The sequence below is a fragment of the Sparus aurata genome, chromosome 1, assembly GCF_900880675.1.
Source record: "Sparus aurata chromosome 1, fSpaAur1.1, whole genome shotgun sequence".
In the NCBI taxonomy this organism is placed as follows: Eukaryota; Metazoa; Chordata; class Actinopteri; order Spariformes; family Sparidae; genus Sparus; species Sparus aurata.
Genome location: NC_044187.1, coordinates 24,164,063 through 24,182,169, shown reverse-complemented (window position 1 = coordinate 24,182,169; position 18,107 = coordinate 24,164,063). Strand labels below are relative to the sequence as shown.

Below are 18,107 nucleotides of genomic sequence, written 5' to 3'. Positions count from 1 at the left end.
ATAGAGTGATTTTGGACTATTGGACAAATAACGTGACAACGTCCATCTTAACTTAGGAAAATGTTTATATTATTTTCAGACGTTATGTAGACCTACTGGTAGATGATGATAAAAACAACTGCAGCAGCCCTGATGTGGTTGAAGTGGATGAGCTTAAGATAATGACAGAGGTCAATGAATCCCCTATCTCAAAAGTTATAAGCATGATTTTGTCATTCTATACTGTATGATCACCTGTTTTATTTTCAATTAGAATGTTCATGTACACTAAGTGGAGCAGTGCCCATTATTTGTCATTTGATATCAATCGAAGTACACACTCTCTTCTTCCTTATCAACGTGTGTTAACTGACAGTTACATAAAAGTCATGTATCTCATTTATCATTTAACTGGGTTCTTATGAATAAGATCAAATCTGGTATCATCACCCTCTTGAAAGTAAATGTTAAAACACTGCCTACTGTACCTGCTTATGTACAGCACTGAAGTCACATGCTCTTTAACCATTATAATTTAAATTTATTGATATTTGTTTCTTCATACAGTATCAAACAAGATTGGGTTTAAAGTGAACATGTCAAGGATAGCCCAAGAGTAATACAGAATCAAATCAATTGTGGTAAATACCATTGCACCATGTCCCAGTATCCCATATAACACAATAATATCAAAGATGAACTGCATTGATAATTTTAAATTAAATCAAAAAACACCTGCCCATATCACACAATGTTTGGTAAACAAAGGCAACTCAGCAGCAATCGATAGACAAGCAACTTTGCAGTAGAAGACTTTCCTGAGTCATAATGTACACCATAATTAATGTATGGATTTCTTACAGATTGCCCATAATCTAATGGTACATTCTTTAATACCATATCACTCCACAGATCAATTATCTCCAAGTTTGTTGTAAACATATCTAGAATCTTGCATATCTTGTAGAGTTGTAAGGTGTTGTGTAACCAGAATCTTTGGAGGAGGCGGGCAGCATTGGCAAGCCTGTCAGTGGGTCTGTCTTACAGCGATCCATAGCTTGTTTGTAGTTGATCTTCTCCTTTGTGATTGGGTCCACAATATCCTTATTGTAGGTTGACTCAGCCTGCAGCTCCCTCAGCATTGTGCTATCGATCATTTTGGAACCAAAGGCATCTGTGATGGGTACTCTGTTGCCGGTTTTGGGATCGACCAGCCCTCCAGTCAGGTGCTGTGCCTCCATGTAGCGAGTGGCAGTTTCTTTTGGCATCCATCCTTTCTGAGCAGCTTCTCCCACAGACAAACACTCTCTGGTCATGGGGTCTTCAACCCCAGAGAAGGCCTTTTGTGCATTGAGTAGCCTCTGAAGTTGACTATTTTCAATGAGGCCTCTGCTTGCTGCCTTGTGAACTGTGTGTCTCTGTTTGTTTTCGATGTCAATGATGCCACCTGTTGATGCTTGAGCCTCCAGAAGTCTTTGGGCAGTGGTGGGGTCGACAAGTTTACGTAGGGTAGCACTGCGGATTGTATAGCAGGTGTCAGTGTTTGTATCCATTATTCCAGCAACTGGGAAGATTTCTTTAGGGTGCTCACGTGCTGAGTTCACTGTTGGGGCGGACTTTGCGGTTATTGAGTTGGGTTGGGGTTGATTCTTCTTTTCACCCGCAACCAACAAGGCAAATTCGGAGATAGGCATCTTGCCTTGTTTGTACTGCTGTAGTTCAGACTCCGTCAGCCTACCTTCCTCAAGCGCATCTCTGATGGCATACTGCTTTCCACTCTTGCGATCCTGCAGTACAGATGTCTCCCCATCAGGTCCCATGGAGGTAATCTCCTCCCAGTCACACTCCAGCTCCTGCAGATTAATGTACTGTGCACGATCAATCAGGCCCTGCAAGTAGGCATCATATGGAGACATGTCTTTGCCTGTATCAGGATCCAGAATTGTGATTTTTGTGGAGACATTTGTCTCTTTGGTTCTTGTTTCTGCTTGCTCTTCTTTCTGCAGGCTCATCACAAGCTCCCGGATGGTGCTGTCACGCAAATGAATCTTGTCTTTTTCATCCAGGATTTCCCTCTCCAGACGCTGGTTCTCGGATCCCAATTTAAGGCTTTTCTGCTTGTTCGTCTGTGTTCTCTCACTGATCAGCCTGCTCTGCTGCTGGAAAGACAGGCTTGTGTCGTGTCTCTTGGCTTCAAGTGTCCTGAGCTCCCGAGTGAGGTTGTCCTTCTCCCTCAGTAAGGCATCTCTGTTGACTGTGAGGGTAGTCTCCTCTCTTGAAGAGCTGGACTTGGTGTTCATTAGAAGGTTCATCTTATCATTGATTCGTTGGATTTCATCTTCCATGTCCTGTCTGGCAAATTTTTCCTGAGACACCTGCTCCCTCAGGCGATCCCTCTCTGCTTCAACAGCCTGGTCTTTCTCAACACGGACAACCTCTTTATACACTGTCTTCTCACCAGATTTCTCCCTCTTCAGGATCTCAAGCTTTTTAGTGATGGCATGGATTTCTCTCTGGAGACGCAAAATATCTCTGGTTTGCTGGTCCATTTCTGACCGAATGGTATTTGTTGACCTCTCCAGTTTTGGGTCCCTTTCAACCTTGAGGACCTCCTCCACAACAATGCTTTCTTCAACTGGAGGTGGGGCATTTTCCAGCTGTGTGATGCGCAGTCGGACATCTCTTAGTTCAGACTCAGCTTGGATCCTCTTTTGCCGCTCGTCACTCTCTCTGAGTATTCTCTCTTTATCTTCCACCTTTGTTCTTAGCTGCTGCAACTCTAACTCTAGTTGACGTCGGGTTTTCACTTCTTCATCCAGGTTCCTGCCCAGCTTCTCATGCTCGATTAACTGCCTTGGGTCCTTCTGTAAACGCAAAACTTCTTGCACTACCACTTTCTCAGCAGGTTTCTGTCGCTCCAATAGTATGTATTTGTTTTGCAGATCAAACACCATCTCTTCAATGTTGCGTCGCACCTGTGCCTCCTCCCGCACATCTCTTCTCAAGCGATCAGCTTCTTTCTCCAGCAGAGGATCAGGTTCATACCTGATGACTTCTCTGGTGACGAGGTTGGTCTCTATCTTTGACTTTTCAGCCTTCCATTCATCTCTCTCTTTCCTGAGTTTTCTCACGTTGTCCTGGAGGGAATTGTAGGTGGAGTGTAATTGGTTCACCTGATCATTTAGTCTCTGAATCTCTCTCTCATTTTCAGGGCTTCTTTCCTCCTTAACTACCTCTTGGAGAACTTCCTTCGTTTCCACCTTGGGCTTCTCAGAACGAAGAATATTCACCTCAGATGTGACATGGGTGATCTCCCCCTCTAGATCATAGCACTGCCTGCTGGTATCTTGTATGTCTCGCCTGAGCCGCATTATCTCCACCTCTGTGTTTGGGTCTACCCTGTAGTTCTCATTAATGATTTCCTTCACTTCAACTTTTGGCTTCCGGGATTCAACTTCTCGGTAGCGGCTATGGAGGTCCATCAGCTCCCTGGACAAAGAGTTGTTTTCAATTCTTTCTTCCTCAATGCCTGTTCGGATCTTCTTGGATTCAGTGATGAGGTCAGGGTCTTGCTCAATCTTTTTCACTTCCTTCATGACGATCTTAGGCATGATGTTAGGGATAAGTCTCTCAAGTGCATTAATTTGGCTCCTCGTCTGGAAGATTTCATCGTTTAGACACTTGATCTTGTTGTTCTCATCAGAAATTTCCATCTGAAAGGTTCGTACTGCTTTCACCATCTCTGGGTCCTGTTCCACTTTCAACACTTCCTTCTTAACCACTCTCTCTTTGACGGGTGGTTTCTTTTGCTGGAGAATCGTGACTTCTGTCTTCATCTGTATCTGCTCGCCATCTCTCACTCGAATTTCAGCTCTCCTATTTTCTATTTCATCTCTTAACTTTTCAGCGTCTATGTCCAGCTGAGGATCTCTCTCAAACTCTGTCACCTCTCTGATGACCTGCTTGGGTGGAGTGTTCTTGCGGGTGTCCTCCAAGATGGTAATTTTACTGTTGTACAGCTCAACCTCAGTCTGGATAGCATTACGCTTCAGGCTCTCTTCATGCAGTTTGTTCTCTAGGTCAGCCAAATCCCTTTCACGAGTTGGATCGCGGTAATACTTCAATACTTCTTTCTCCTCAATGCGCTCCACTCCTCTGCGACTCTTCAGCGACATCAGCCTGTCTTTAAAGGTTCTTAGATCTGTCTCAGCATGAGTTGTTCTCTCCTTCTCCTCATCTAGCTCTTTCAACAGACTGTTTAAGTCCGAAGAGCTCTTTTGTTGGCTCTCAAGCTGCACTTGTTGCTGTGCCACCATCTGGACTTTCTCTTCATTCTGCAGCAGGACAAGCAAATGGATTGAATGGCAATAAGTTTGTTTTATGACATGAGCATTAGTTAGTTTGATGGAGAACATATTTTATAGTAAAGAGGTCATCAAAGGATAGAACACTTTTTATCCAAGGCCTGTTTTCTTACTTGTAAGATGAGATTCTTAGCCAAGTCCATCTGTTTTTGGCGTTGGTTGTTCTCAGCTGTTGCTTCAGCGTAACGTTTGACCAGATCCTTTTCCTGTAATAAACAAGAGCAACAGTAAACATCAGCAACTTTGATCTTTAAACAAATGTAACACATTTATGTTGTGTTGAAAATGTAGGAATGTTACCTCTTTCTGAACAGCATCAGCCATTGTGAGCACAGGAGGCTTCTTTGGAACAGTGGCTCCAGCATCCTCAAGTGTACTGTTGTATTTGTCAACGCTGGTCTCGTAGTCCTGCACAGATGTGAAGAATTAGGCTATTACAATAATTTATTCTTTTATTAAAGCATGGTTGTGTTCTCATTTGTGGACTATTTGCAAAGGATATAGTAAATTGAAAAACAGCAGATTAAGTGACATAAAAAAATATGTAATCTCTGATTGTACCATTGGAGATTTATTTCATTACTTTTATGTAATGCCTAGAATCACCAACACATTCTCTTGCTAATATTTTATATTTTATATTATAATCCTTTGAGTCTTACATTGAGAAGATTCTGCAGATCTTGGGACAGATCAGCCATTCTGTCCATGTCGTCCCCCTTCCTCTTCAGGTCATCGTCCACCCTCTGTAGTAAAAAGATTTGGAGGTGTTCATTAGTATGAGTTATTAATATCATCTATGATTTAATAATATAATTTTTAACAGATTTACATTGAGCAAAGCATATGTATTAATAAATCACCGACAGACATAAAGATTAAGAGAGTAGTTGATGATTTGGTTGTTCACGGAAAAAAGATAAAGTGCTATGATTCACATGAAACTACTTTATGATCTGGAGACAGTCTCACCTCCTGGGAGGTCTGTTTAGCTGTGACCTGCGACAGATCATCATTGGGGTCAATCTGGTTTGTCGGCAGGTTGTCCAGGAAGGAGCTCAGGGATTTGCTTGTGCTCTGGAACTCCTGGTTCTTGGTTGCAGCTTCTTGTAAGAGGTTTTCTCTGAGAAAATGTGTCAAAATGACAGAAAATTAAACAATTGCCTTTGTAAAAGCTCTGCATAATGGTGCCTTTTAAATTCAAAGAGCTATGATTACCTCAGGTTTTGGGGTTTGTACTAGTGGGATCATTAGCTGAAACCTTAACCTGACCATGTCACTTCTCAAAATCACATCACATACTGCCTTTTGTGTACCGTTTATGTAATGTCAACGCAGATTAGGCAAAATAAGGATCAGCATCTTTTAACTGAAACATGAATTGCCTGAATTGTAGTTGAACATAGTATAGCAAACAAAAACCCAGATCTAATTATGTAAAATATGTTCGAGGCCCTGCATATTTGTAAAGTTATGTATTGCATTAAAACTCATCAAAGGTTAGATATGACCATGAGCTGAGATGGGAGATCTTCCCTTTCCCTGTTGTTCCATTTAATTCATCAACAGCAAAAATCGAAAAAAGATTAACATATTGCATAAAATATGTATGTAATATGTTTTTTTTCTTCTTTGCTATAATTTTAATTGGTTTGTGACGGCTGAGATTTAACTTGTGTCTCCTTGTAATCACTCTTATCTTCAAGTAAATGAACCAAACTGAACTTCTTCATCCGTGCTAAGTCTGACTTTTTAGGATACCTTGTGGCTGAAATGATTTGACCAGACTGATCTCACCTCTCATTCAGCTGGTTGGCCACATTTGCATAGCGGGTCTGCAGCTGCTTGACCTCCGTCCCCTGGCGCTGGATGTCCGGGCAGAACTCCTGGTATCCCTGCTGCAGAGAGCTGCACAGCTGCTCTGTGGTCTCAAGATCCTGACTCAGCTTCTTCATGTCATCCTGAGCCCCTGCCACAGCCTTCCTCTGGTTCTGATTACAGCAAAAGGAATATACAGCTACTTAAAACCTGTTGGTTGTTGAGGTAAGATTTTAAAAGAATGTGAAAATGCAGAGTTAATCACCTGAAGGTCTTCAGTGCGGGTTTTGATTGCATTTGGTTGGTCAGGGATTGGACCATCTTCACTCAGCTTTTTCTCAAAACCAGAGACAAGTCCATCCACCTTGTTAATCTGGTTCTCTAAGTTAAGAGATGCGTTCGCTCTGGAAAATATATATTAAAGGATAAGTATTCTGAGATTTGTAAACTAGGTAGCAGAGCTCAACAAAGACGACAAGATTTACTGTATGTCTATGTAAAAATGTGTCTCAAATGGGATTTCCTTCCTGTTTTTGAAGTACTCTTTTTCCAATGCATCTGACTTTTTTTTTTTTTTAACACTGTACTCCATAGAACAAACAGTCATCTTTTTTTCCAGTCATAATATGATGGAAGAGTATGTCAAACAGGGATAACCACCTGCATATAAGCAACTTCCCAAACAAAAGCTTCTCTTACTTCTTCGTGTAGAGGTCAGCGAGTACTGCAATACCATCATGCTTATTATTGGCAGCACTCAGTTTGAGCGGCAGTGCAGAGGAGGTGGAGTCTTTAGACAGCAAGGGCTGCAGGTCAGCCTGAGCTGCCTGCTTCTGCTGCTCCAGAGCCTTCAGAGCTGCGACAGCTTGCTGTAAAGGACAAGTGTAGTGACTTTAGATACACCAATACGCTATGGGATTTTATCAAATATCAGACTGCAGATCATTTAGGGTTGAAACCATAAATGGTGAATAAATGGCCCCTCATGGCTAAATGTTTCAGAAGCTTTGTCACAGTATATTCATGAAGTGTATCTCTTGATCTGTCTTGTTTTATATTTATGAACATTTTACAGTTTGAAATGATGCCTAGACTCACGAGAAATCTCATCAACCCACAGGTTTTATGCATTTAAATACAAAATCAGTTATTCTTCACTTCGTATAAGATACAGTTGTGCCTTCTTTTTGGATTGTCTTGACAATTCAAGAGCTGATAGTTAAAATGTCTGTGTGTGTGAGAGAGAAGCAGTGTTTACTTGAGGTTAGGTTAATTCATGCCAATATATTATCTTGCTTCAAGAATATATTACAAAGTATAATGAATGTACATTTTGCTAATACATTGGTGATGAGCGATACATTATTTAAAAACCAATTTTTGTAAATATGATTAGGCTGTGGCTCAGGGTTAGAGCCAGTGTCTTATTATCGAAAGGTTGCTGGTTCAATTCCCCTGATCTGCATGTCGAAGTGTCCTTGGGCAAGATACTGAACCCCAAACTGCTCCAGCCTCTGCTATCAGTGTATGTATGTATGAATTACTGTAAGTCGCTTTGGACAAAAGGGTCTGCTAAATGCCCTAAAATGTGAATAATATATTTTGGGAAAATATATAGTAATATTGTGGAAATAATTGGTGTATCTGTCAATATATTGAACATTTTGCATTGTGCATATGTGGAGAACCAGATGAAGCAATATTCTATGTAGCCTATAACTGCATGCAATAAACAGCAAGATCATTAGTGCCATGTCAGTGATGACATCACAACAAAACCATTAAAAAAACAGGCAGTTAGCAGCACTTTATTAACAAAACCTTAGGTGACACACACATTTATCAGAACAAGCAACCAGTATGTTCTGATGCTCAATACAAAATGACACGCGTATCTTCTGAATCAGAACAATTGACTGAAAGAATCACTGCAGAAATGTGCCAACAGGAACAACTGTGTAGAGATCCAGTCTGTTTTTAACTCTCACCTCTTGCTCCTTCAGCCTCTTGGCCAGATCTCCGGCTGGGTCGTCGCGGCTCAGCGGGGCTCGAAGGCGGCTCAGCATGTTCTCCTCTGCACTGTCCAGGTCATTGTCCAGCTGATCCAGCTGCTGAGCCAGGGCTGCCACTTTGGGATCAGAGGACACTGGGGCTGAAAGTGGAAACAGGAGAGTTTATTGACTGACTGATATGATCATAGCCTGGGCATAAGCATGAGTTTGTGCAACTGGTCGTAAATATCACGACTAAGATTTTAATTTAATTATGACCTGATAGTTGAGGCCTGGAGATGTCCTGCTTGTGATTCTTCAGGGACTCCACCAGAGCAGCTCTTCTCTTCTTGATGTCTGCCAGTTCACCACCCAGCCTGGTGAATTGAGAACATGGACAGAAAGAGGAAGTGAAGTAGAACAAGGGACAGTCTCACTGACATATTTGTTTGCTGTTGTAGCTGCACAGCATCACAGCTTCGCATTACTTACAGATCCACTTTGTCAATGGCCTCTGGATCAGGTGGAGGGACCTGGAAGCAAACTCCTGGGAAGGTTTTTGTTTTCCCGTCGGTGGAGATAACCTCCCATCTCTCGTTGTCTGAGTTAGACTTCAGGGTGAGCTTCTCCCCTCTTGACAGAGAATCCTGCATGACAATGATAAATAAAAAAAACATATGCCCCGAAGGTTTAGACAAGTCTGAAGTGACACATCTTAGCTGTAGATATTCGTCACTCTCTCACTCTTTTCTTCAAGAAGCCACACCTTATCTGTCTCCCAGTCACACAGGGACTCCACCGTGATGGGTCTGTTGGGGTTGGTGCGTCGTAGCTTCAGAGGAGCGATGGTGGTGCTGCGTTTTCTCAGGTCGGCCAGCTTCTGTTCGCAGTTCTGCACAGCCTTCTCCTCCGCCTGGTGGCAAACACACACAGAATAAAAAAGACATCTCAGAAAAACTCATCTCAATATTCAACTTTTCAATTTTAGCATCCCCTCTCCCACCTCTCTTTGCCCCCTCTCTTGTATTATCCTTCTCTTTTTCTTCGCTGATTCATCCCCCCCCCCTCTTTGTCTCAGTCTCTATCAATGACTCTGAAAGTACCTCCAGCTGCAGCAGCATCTCTGACTTGCTCTTCTTGCTGACGGACTTTGGGTCCAGGTTGTTGTTGAGTTTGGACAGTGTCTCTGATAGCTGGTCGGAGTCCATTTGGTACTGGAAAATGGCACAAAAGCATACTGGTAAAAAATTCAGCCAATAGGGATAGGTGTTCAGTGCATGACAGAGAGACAAAACACCCACATGCTCACATAACTTAGGGTCAAAAAGCAGAATGTTATAATGACAAATTGTGGCGTGTGCTGTCCCATATTTACCTTTTTGTATTCCTCCACATTGTCCAGGTGAGTCTCTTGACAAATGCACAGATTGAGGAATTTCTGCCACTCGTCTCGAACAGACTCTCTCTGAGCCTGGAAATGTGATGTAGCGTTTTGAGTAGATGTGGATTTAAATGGCATTCAAACTCCTGACATTAGAGTTAAAGATATTGTCCTCTAGAGCCTGTCTGTCTGTGATGACAAGTACCTGTATTGTGGTGCTGGCTGGGTGCTTCATCTCAATAAGTCTGTCTCCTTCCTCCTGCAGTTTGTTCACCTCGCTCTCGTGGGACAGCAGGCTGTTGTTCTTAAAGTTCTGATTGAGAGCAAATCAAAGTGACGTTATTTATGTATCTGTTCATCCGACAACTCGCCATCTCATTTCTTAGGACAGATAAGTTGCCAGGAGTGCTATCCTTCACTGTCTGACCTCATACTGCCTGCGGACGTCAGGTGGGTCCACTATGCGGTCACTCCAGTCCTGCTTTATGATTCTATCCTGTTCATCCCCCAGGAAGTCCCTTTCCTTCTTGGAGCTGTTCATGTACTCGTACAGGGTGTTCAGGTAGTGGCGGCGCCATTTGGAGTTGTCCTGAGGAGAAAGAAAATGAGACTTAATTAAAACCTGAGAAGTTCTGAAAAACCTTTTGACAGTTTCTTTAATTTTATGTATTTCTCGTTTAAGAAGGATAAACCAAACCAACAGTTTGTTTTGTTATTTGAAAGCTTTATTTACTACAACGCAATCAAAAAACAATGAACAGAGGTAAATAAAACTTGTGTCTTGTGCCTTTCAAAGTAGATTAATTGTGTGCGTACAACAACTGCAATAAAAAGGGGGGGGGGGGGGGGGGGGGGGGAAATCAGGTGTGTTTAGGTGTCTGGTCCCTTATTGGGAATCTGGGTTATATCATATAATGATTACCCAATAAAGGTCAAAGAGTGGATATTGATTCTGTTGTATCTTATTGTAAGTAAGTGATAAGACAAGTCCCGAATGTTTCCCAGTAAACACAAGGCTTTTCATTATAAGACTCAAAGATGTGTTATTACGTGAACACAACTCACCAGTAGATTGTTGTACTGTTTCTTCATGGCTGTATAATTCTCCTAAAAGACAAGATAGCAGATAGAAAATTGTTTTTATTAAGATTCAAGAGGACGTTAACGGTTTGGATCAGCTGCTGCGTGAATACAGAGTGCTGCATCATGTGAGTGTGTTTCCGCTCACCTTGCTGCCTGCAGAGCTGACACAGAGCTGAGGGCTGTACGATTCAATCTCTTTGTGCAGGATGTTGTGAGCAGCGATCTGCTTCTCCAGGTCGGCCATGGTCGGGCCAAACTCCTCAGAGTTCACTGCTTTCTGTCAGCACACACACCAGGAGAAAACAGGTGATGGTATGTAAAGGCAAAATAAGCACCTGACAGGCTGAGGCACTCTTTGATTGGCGGTGTGTCAATGTTTGTTTATTACAGGGCAGTGAGAGCATGATTTACTGAGTGAAAACATGCACAGTATGTTTGCAAGGAAGCAACAGGTCATTTGTTCAGACGGTGCTGTCATACTCACTTGCTTTTCATTCAAAACAGGCCCCCAGTCGATTCTGGGCATCATGGACACGTCATCGATGGAATCATAGACCTCTCGGTAGAAGGCGCAGTCTTTCAACCAGCGATCATGGAGGTGGATGACACTGGAGTCGCCAGAGGGCAGAGGAGACGCAAAGAAACAAACAAGTCAGGTTTATACACCTAAAGACACATTCTGAAATATCAAGCAAACTATATGATATAACCAATTAATTGCGAAAATACGTTTTTTAATCCGCTTCTGTTGACAGCAACAGTTCATGTCATGTAATTTTTATTAGACGCTAGCAGTTTCTATATTAAAAAAACTTCTTCCAAAGGCTGTTTGTTTATGTTTGGATGTTTATTTTCTGCTACAAGATTGTGTGAGAACTGGAGGGACCTGATGATGTCACAGCAAATAAAATGAGCTTTTGACCCAAAGTGTGTAAATACATTCTGGTATAATTATGCAGACTAAATAATACTACCAGGAAATTGTGAAATAATTAATGTCTGATTTAGTTTTTCATTCAGCTGATATCAGCAACAGCTGGATTCAGGATAAAGATTTTGTCAACTGTAGATATGTAAAGTAGGAATCATGGCATTGTGAGCTGAAAAAATGTATTGTTGATTTTCTTTTTTCATATTTCAGACCTCCTTAAATATTAGGTGGACACCTGATGATGTAATTGCAACAGCTTTCTGTAAATACTGAATGTGTTATTTTTACAATTTCACACACTAACAACTCACTCGCTCTCTATTTCTTTGGCCTGTGGGTGTTTGAGCTTCTTGGCTTTGTCGACGTCCAGGAAAAGGTTCTTCAGCAGGGCCTCGGCCTCGCCCAGCTTGTCTGATATCTCATCCTGATGCTGGAAGGGCAGGTCCTTCTTCTCATTTTCAGCATCCTGGTGGAAGCAGGCAACACTTAGTTTGATTTCTCCAATTTCTGCCAATGAATGCGATGTATCATTAGTGCGTTTTTGCGTTCTCACCACAGCAAGCCGCTCCTCCGACCAGAGGATGTCTTTCTCCACCGTGTCGGCATCAGTTTGCATCTGGGAGATCAGCAAGGCCAAGCTGCTAGCCTGGGTCCTGCAGGGTGAGGAGAGTGGTCACAGGTTAATCCACAAGAACATAACCTCTCGCTAGATGCCACTAAAGCCTCCATGCTGGACCTTTCTATATCTTTTATGGTCTCAAGGACAGAAGGAAGGAACATTGGCGTTTATATTTCTGCACAAACTTCCCACCTTCAGCAGCTTTGTCCATGAACAGAGGAGCCAGGACACGTCGTAAGAGAACCGAGTTTAGGGATGAACACATTTAAAGATCATCTCCACTGTTAAAAGGCTGCACTGAGACAGCTTCCCTGTTTTTCTTTTCACATTTGTATGTTATCTGACTGATGCCTGTTCATCAAGATCAAACGCAACCTGACAAATCACCCAATGCCTGGACGGTTTAGGGACAGCACCTTCAACTAAATGCCAACCATACAACAGAGGCTGTGATTGTCACTGCCTCGTCACTGTCGATGTGTAACTCTGTCGTTGCCACTAAAGTGATTCATCAGACAGACAAAGCAAGGCTTGGATTTAGAGATGAACTACACCCATGAAACTAAGAAAAGTCTCCTTTTGTGGTTTTGGAATGAAAAAAAAAATCAAACATTGTGACGTTAAGGATTTGAATAAAGATAAAGGAGGCTGTTGCAATCTGAAGAGAACTGTGAGTTCCTGAGTGATTATCTGTGGTGGATCTTAAAAAGAAAAAAAATAATTTGCAAGCGTGACAGGAGACAGTGTACGTTTAAACAAAGTAGAATACCAAAAAAGGGGAAATGGGGAATCTTTACAGTTGCCAGAGCTGTTTTTACTCATCTTGCAGTTTTCTCCTCTGTCTGGGCCACATAGGCCGACATGTATGCTCAAATCCTACCCAAGTGATTACTACAGCTGCAAAGGAGGTAGTGAGGATGAAAACTAGAATAATGAGCAAAGAATCTTTATAAAGAGGAGGTCTGGCTATACAAGGACAGGACTTTGATTCAGGAGACTACTGTTTGTGTCCAGTGTGGAACCAGAAGTGAGTTCCTTTTACTTACTACGGTTGATTTACATCACGTGTAACGTAACGTAAGTTATGTGGCTACGTTTGTAACGGAACTTACAGAAGTGATGTAGTGATTTTAACCAAAACCACTTAACCGAGCAGGTTTCTTGGCTAAACCCTAAAAAGAATGCAACCATACAATGAAGCTGTGGCACACCTGTCACCGGTACATTGAATCAGTCGATGGCGGACTGGCACCAACTTTATGTGGTGGGGAACCGACACAAAGAACGCTGAAGAGAGGGCCCCTCAACACGTTTTGTCCACCATAGGGGCTTCCAAGAGGGCAAGTTCTCCGCCTTTTGCACCACATTGTTGGGAAAGTGAAATCACAGTCCTTTCTTTTTGTACACTCGAACAGCAAAGCTCCACAAAAATCTCACCACTGACATGTCATAAATCAGCAAAGTGCTCTTCTCACAGAGAGTTTATGCTACAGTGCTGATTTTACAACCTGCAAATACCTCATTCATTAACAAATTCTGAGGTGTAACATCAGAGCAAAGAATGCTGGTGAACCATCAAGGGCCTCGCTGGTAAATTGCCAGACATACCAAAGCTACCCAAAGGCAGAGCAAAGCAGTGTCTCCCTGCAAAGAAAATCAGCAGATGTCACCTATGATGGATTTATGAAAACGACAGGCGAACAGTTTCAAGCAGCCTTTTAATAATGGGGCGACAGAGGAATGCAGCACAGACGTCGCCCGGCACTGACTCACTGAGCTGCCAGCTGATCTGGTTCTGCAGCCGCTCTCACAATGGCCTCCCTATTCCTGCTCCCTGTGCATGAGACAGGTATGTGCTGCTCACACACACCCACCCACCCACACACACACACACACACACACACATACACACACAGGATCATCAGGGTTGGGATGGTCACTTTAAGAATATATACCGATGCAGTCACTAATTACCTGTCAATATGTCATCAGTAAATTAATCCAAGTATCACAATGATAAAGAAATATAACTAGATAACGTTGTGTAACTTTTAGGTTACCTCACTACCAAACATATGCAAATAAGGACAAGAAAAATGTGATATCGATAAAGTGACTTTTATTTGATCTTGATATGAGTGTGTTTTCTGTGAGAATGTAATCTGTAATCCTGTTTGTAACCCCCTTTTGTACTTAATGTTTCTGTAATCCAATCACATCTTTTCTGTCATCGTCACTGGAATATAGTCACCTTTTTGTGTATCCTGATTATGTATACCATCACTTTTTTTCCAATACTCCCCAAGCCTGGAAACTAGATATAATTACTCAAGTACTGTACCAGTTCTTTAGGCAAGTCTATATCCTTTATACTTTCACTCCACTACATTCAAAAGGCAATTATTGTACTTTTTACTCACTGTATTTTTCTAATTTTTAGTTACTTGTTACTTTGCACATTACATACTGCATCAACGCCAAATCAGCACATTTTAAAACTAATTTATGTTAATTTATCAGCGATTGTGTTAAAAAGACAGTGTATGTAAAATCAATATATACTTTACTTGAGTACATTTAGTGCCAAAATATTTCTTTTGATACTTATACTAAGTATATTTAATATCAGATACTTCAATCTTGAGGCTTTTACCACCTGTTCTTTCCTGATGTTTTTCACTGTCTTTTACAACTTCTAACAATGGACTTTTTACTTTTACTTACCTACATATGATTTTTTTTTTATTATTTGGGCCTTTTCATGGCTTGTTTATTTATAATACAGCTGAAGAGTGAGAAGAAACAGGGTGAGAGAGTGGGGCGATAACATGCAGAACCCTCGGCCTCTAAGGCGAGGACACAGCCACTGTACAGCCACCAGTTTCAGGACATCTTACATCTACTATCTAATGTATCAGGATGGGAGGTTGTTGAGGACATGAGTTGAATAAGAGATGCACGTTTGTCTCTCTCCTTCATCTGGGCTGTCAAAGACATTTCTTCATTATTGATGATGATGGAGCTGAATGGCAGGTCACAGCCAAAAAAATCTCTGGTCCTCATTATTTGTATCCTCTGGTTTGGGGTGCAGATTGATTGATGGGCGAGTACAAGATGTCTATGGGGTAACCCTGAGATACTGTTTGAGCTCCTGCTGTCAAGTGTTGTAGAGGAGTTGTACTGCACGCTTTCTTTCAATTCAGTAGAGCCTTGTTTAGTTCAGCCCTTAACGGATGACAGCAGCTCTGTGTTAAGTGTGTAATTTTTGTGTTTAGTGCGCTAAAATGCAGAAAATGTAATGTTTGGGATACAAATAAGCAATAGGATGAGACGAAAGACTCAACCCTGTATTTTCTGTCAGTTATGATGACTGTGGCAGGTTAGGGACACAGCGAGCAGCTACGGCTGATTCGACTTGAAAGCTGGATAACTGGATAACCTGCATAATTTTGTTGGGCTTGTCTGCATTTTTTGGTTTGTTGTAAGACCACAGTCACGCCCTTATTTGGTCGTAGCGCTCAGAATTCCTTCCGGCTCACAGTTTGCCTGAAATGTTGTATTTTGTAAAATTTTGGAGTGAAAGGAGGTTAAAAGTAGTGAAAAAATATTTGCACAGGTTTTTTCCTGATTCCAGTTTTTACATACGTTTTGCTTCACCACATTCATCTGACAGCTTTTGTTACCAGTTGATTTACAAAAAAGATTTCTACACACCAATCATGTAGAGCTTGTAAAAAAAAAGTTTTTAGAATACATATACATATATATATAGCCAAGTTATACAGTACAGCTGAAATGATTAGTCAATTAATCAGTTGGTCAATTGACAGAAAATGAATTGATTGATTGATTCCTGATTAGAATTTTACTTTAGGAGTTACATTGTCCAAACAGGCCTTTTTCTTGTATGAAGTATTTCAACAGTGCAATATTAGTACTTTTACTTAAGTGAGAATCTGAATACTTCCTCCATCACGTAGCTGCAGCTGCATTCAGCATGTTCAGCAGTCATAAGCTATCTGTCTCTGGGATTGTCTACTTTAGCTTTAAATGTTGCTCCTTTCTGTCCTTTAAAGATCCGCTGAGAGGACAAAGAACGTGACCTTGAATGCTGACAGTCGTTAATTTTTAAATCACTGAGTCACCACTGATGTGAGCTGTGATGTAAATGACAGATCAAACCAGCAGAACAAGATGGCCGCCCTGTGGTCAGACATCAGTGCTCACTGTGCATCGTGTCATCCGACCTCATACACCCACACACACCCACATGCTCACACAAACAAACGTGCGCGACTACAGTAAGTTTGGCACTTTAAATTATGTATTCAAAGTTCTTTTTACATTTTATCACACTAAATGGATCTTTGAAAAACAAGAAAATGGTCAGTGTACTTTGGTTTCTGTAAATAAGCTGATCAATGTATTTGTTGATGGATAACAAATTAATCAGTCAACTGATTATCATGTACAAATGTGAAATATTTTCCGGTTCTAGTTTTCAAATTTGAAGATTTGCTTCCTTCCTCTATTTTCATCATCATTTCAAAGGACATAAAATAATGACTGGCCAATGATCATTAGTTGCAGCTGTACTTTATGCTGTCTGGATTGATTTAATTGGCGATGGAAATGTCTTAACTGCCAGATGAAACCAGCAACAAGTCCTTTGTTTCACTCCATAAAGTACAGTTGGGGACCAACGCCCTCAAGAGAGAAAGAAACCAGCTGAGCATAACAGACTGCTCAGCCCTCATCACACCTCAACAGACCAGGCGCAAGGTGAAACCACCACCTGGTCACCAACACCTGGTCACCACCTGCCTGTTTAACCACGACAGGGGACACTGTTCGTTTGTTTGACATCCAGGTGGTCCTGTCACATAAACACTGTGTGTTTTTACTCTATTTAAAGCAATTACACAAATTAAATTGAAAAAAATGCGACCTGCCCTCAACACTCCCCATTAATTAGATAATAACAAGACAGAGAGCGGTCACACAATCCTCCCCATTTACAACTTTGTCAGTGAAATGATCATTTGGTTCCTTACTTTCTACGTCTCCTTATATTTATTGGGTGGAAAAAGAACATTTCATGTTACACATGAAATTAAGCTTTTTTCATTCTAACCAGGATGCAAGCAGCCATCCACCTCCACCTGCCATATTGAAGTACTGTTTTGAAACCGATAAGTTATCAGTGACACATTTTGACTACATTTTAAATGACCTGAGAGGACACCTGGATTAATGCCATCTGTCTGATTATCTTCTGACACTCAAATCATTACTCACACTCTTTTTTCAACAATTGTCAAAGGTCTAAATCTTGGATCAGATTTGAGGAAGACTGGTCAATAAAGCCACATTTCTAGGGGTTTCTAGTGCCTGAGAAGCACATCAAAAAGATCTGATACAATTTGTTTCGTACCTGTCGTCACAAACACATTTTCACCTGTTGTGTTGATGCACACTCGTGTTTGCAAAGTAAACCTGACCTCAGGGCCCTGTTAACATCTCCCTAAGACTTCACCATCCCTGAGGATTAACTACGCCAGGACTCCTGCTGTGGAAATCTTGAAAGCAAACTTTCGTTAACCCTAAACACAGCCGCAACCTAACAGGAGGTGAACCACAACACTCGGAGAGAAAGAGGACAACGGCATGCACAGGAAATATGACACACTTCTCTGGCGGGGAAGAACAGGAGGAGGGGGAACATGACCGACATACAATCATACGTTCTGAAATCCACTGGGAGACAACTCACTTGCTGATCTTGCCCGAGATCTTGAGCGTGTTCGAGTCCTTTTTCTTAAACATCTTGGAGGTCACGGTGGGTCCTGCAGAGATCCCACAAAAGTCTCTCACTCGCTTGCTCTCTTACTCCTTCTTCGTCTCCGTCTTCCTCACTGTGTGACTCCCACTCTGTCTCTCC

At 41.7% G+C, this 18,107-nt stretch overlaps 1 protein-coding gene across 1 annotated transcript; it reads right to left on the bottom strand.

The window, feature by feature from the left end:
- Positions 1-499: 499 nt before the first annotated feature.
- evpla (envoplakin a) lies at positions 500-18,107 on the bottom strand. Its single transcript, XM_030420484.1, has 22 exons — positions 17,940-18,107; positions 12,101-12,200; positions 11,859-12,013; positions 11,101-11,224; positions 10,762-10,893; positions 10,599-10,640; positions 9,961-10,122; positions 9,739-9,846; positions 9,528-9,623; positions 9,256-9,366; positions 8,919-9,065; positions 8,645-8,799; positions 8,432-8,529; positions 8,150-8,313; positions 6,861-7,030; positions 6,427-6,565; positions 6,141-6,334; positions 5,316-5,466; positions 5,006-5,089; positions 4,644-4,751; positions 4,457-4,549; positions 500-4,313 (listed from the first exon to the last, which is right to left on the bottom strand). Exons 1-22 carry the CDS (start codon positions 17,990-17,992, stop codon positions 924-926), a joined length of 5,976 nt encoding a protein of 1,991 aa, XP_030276344.1. The 5' UTR covers positions 17,993-18,107; the 3' UTR covers positions 500-923.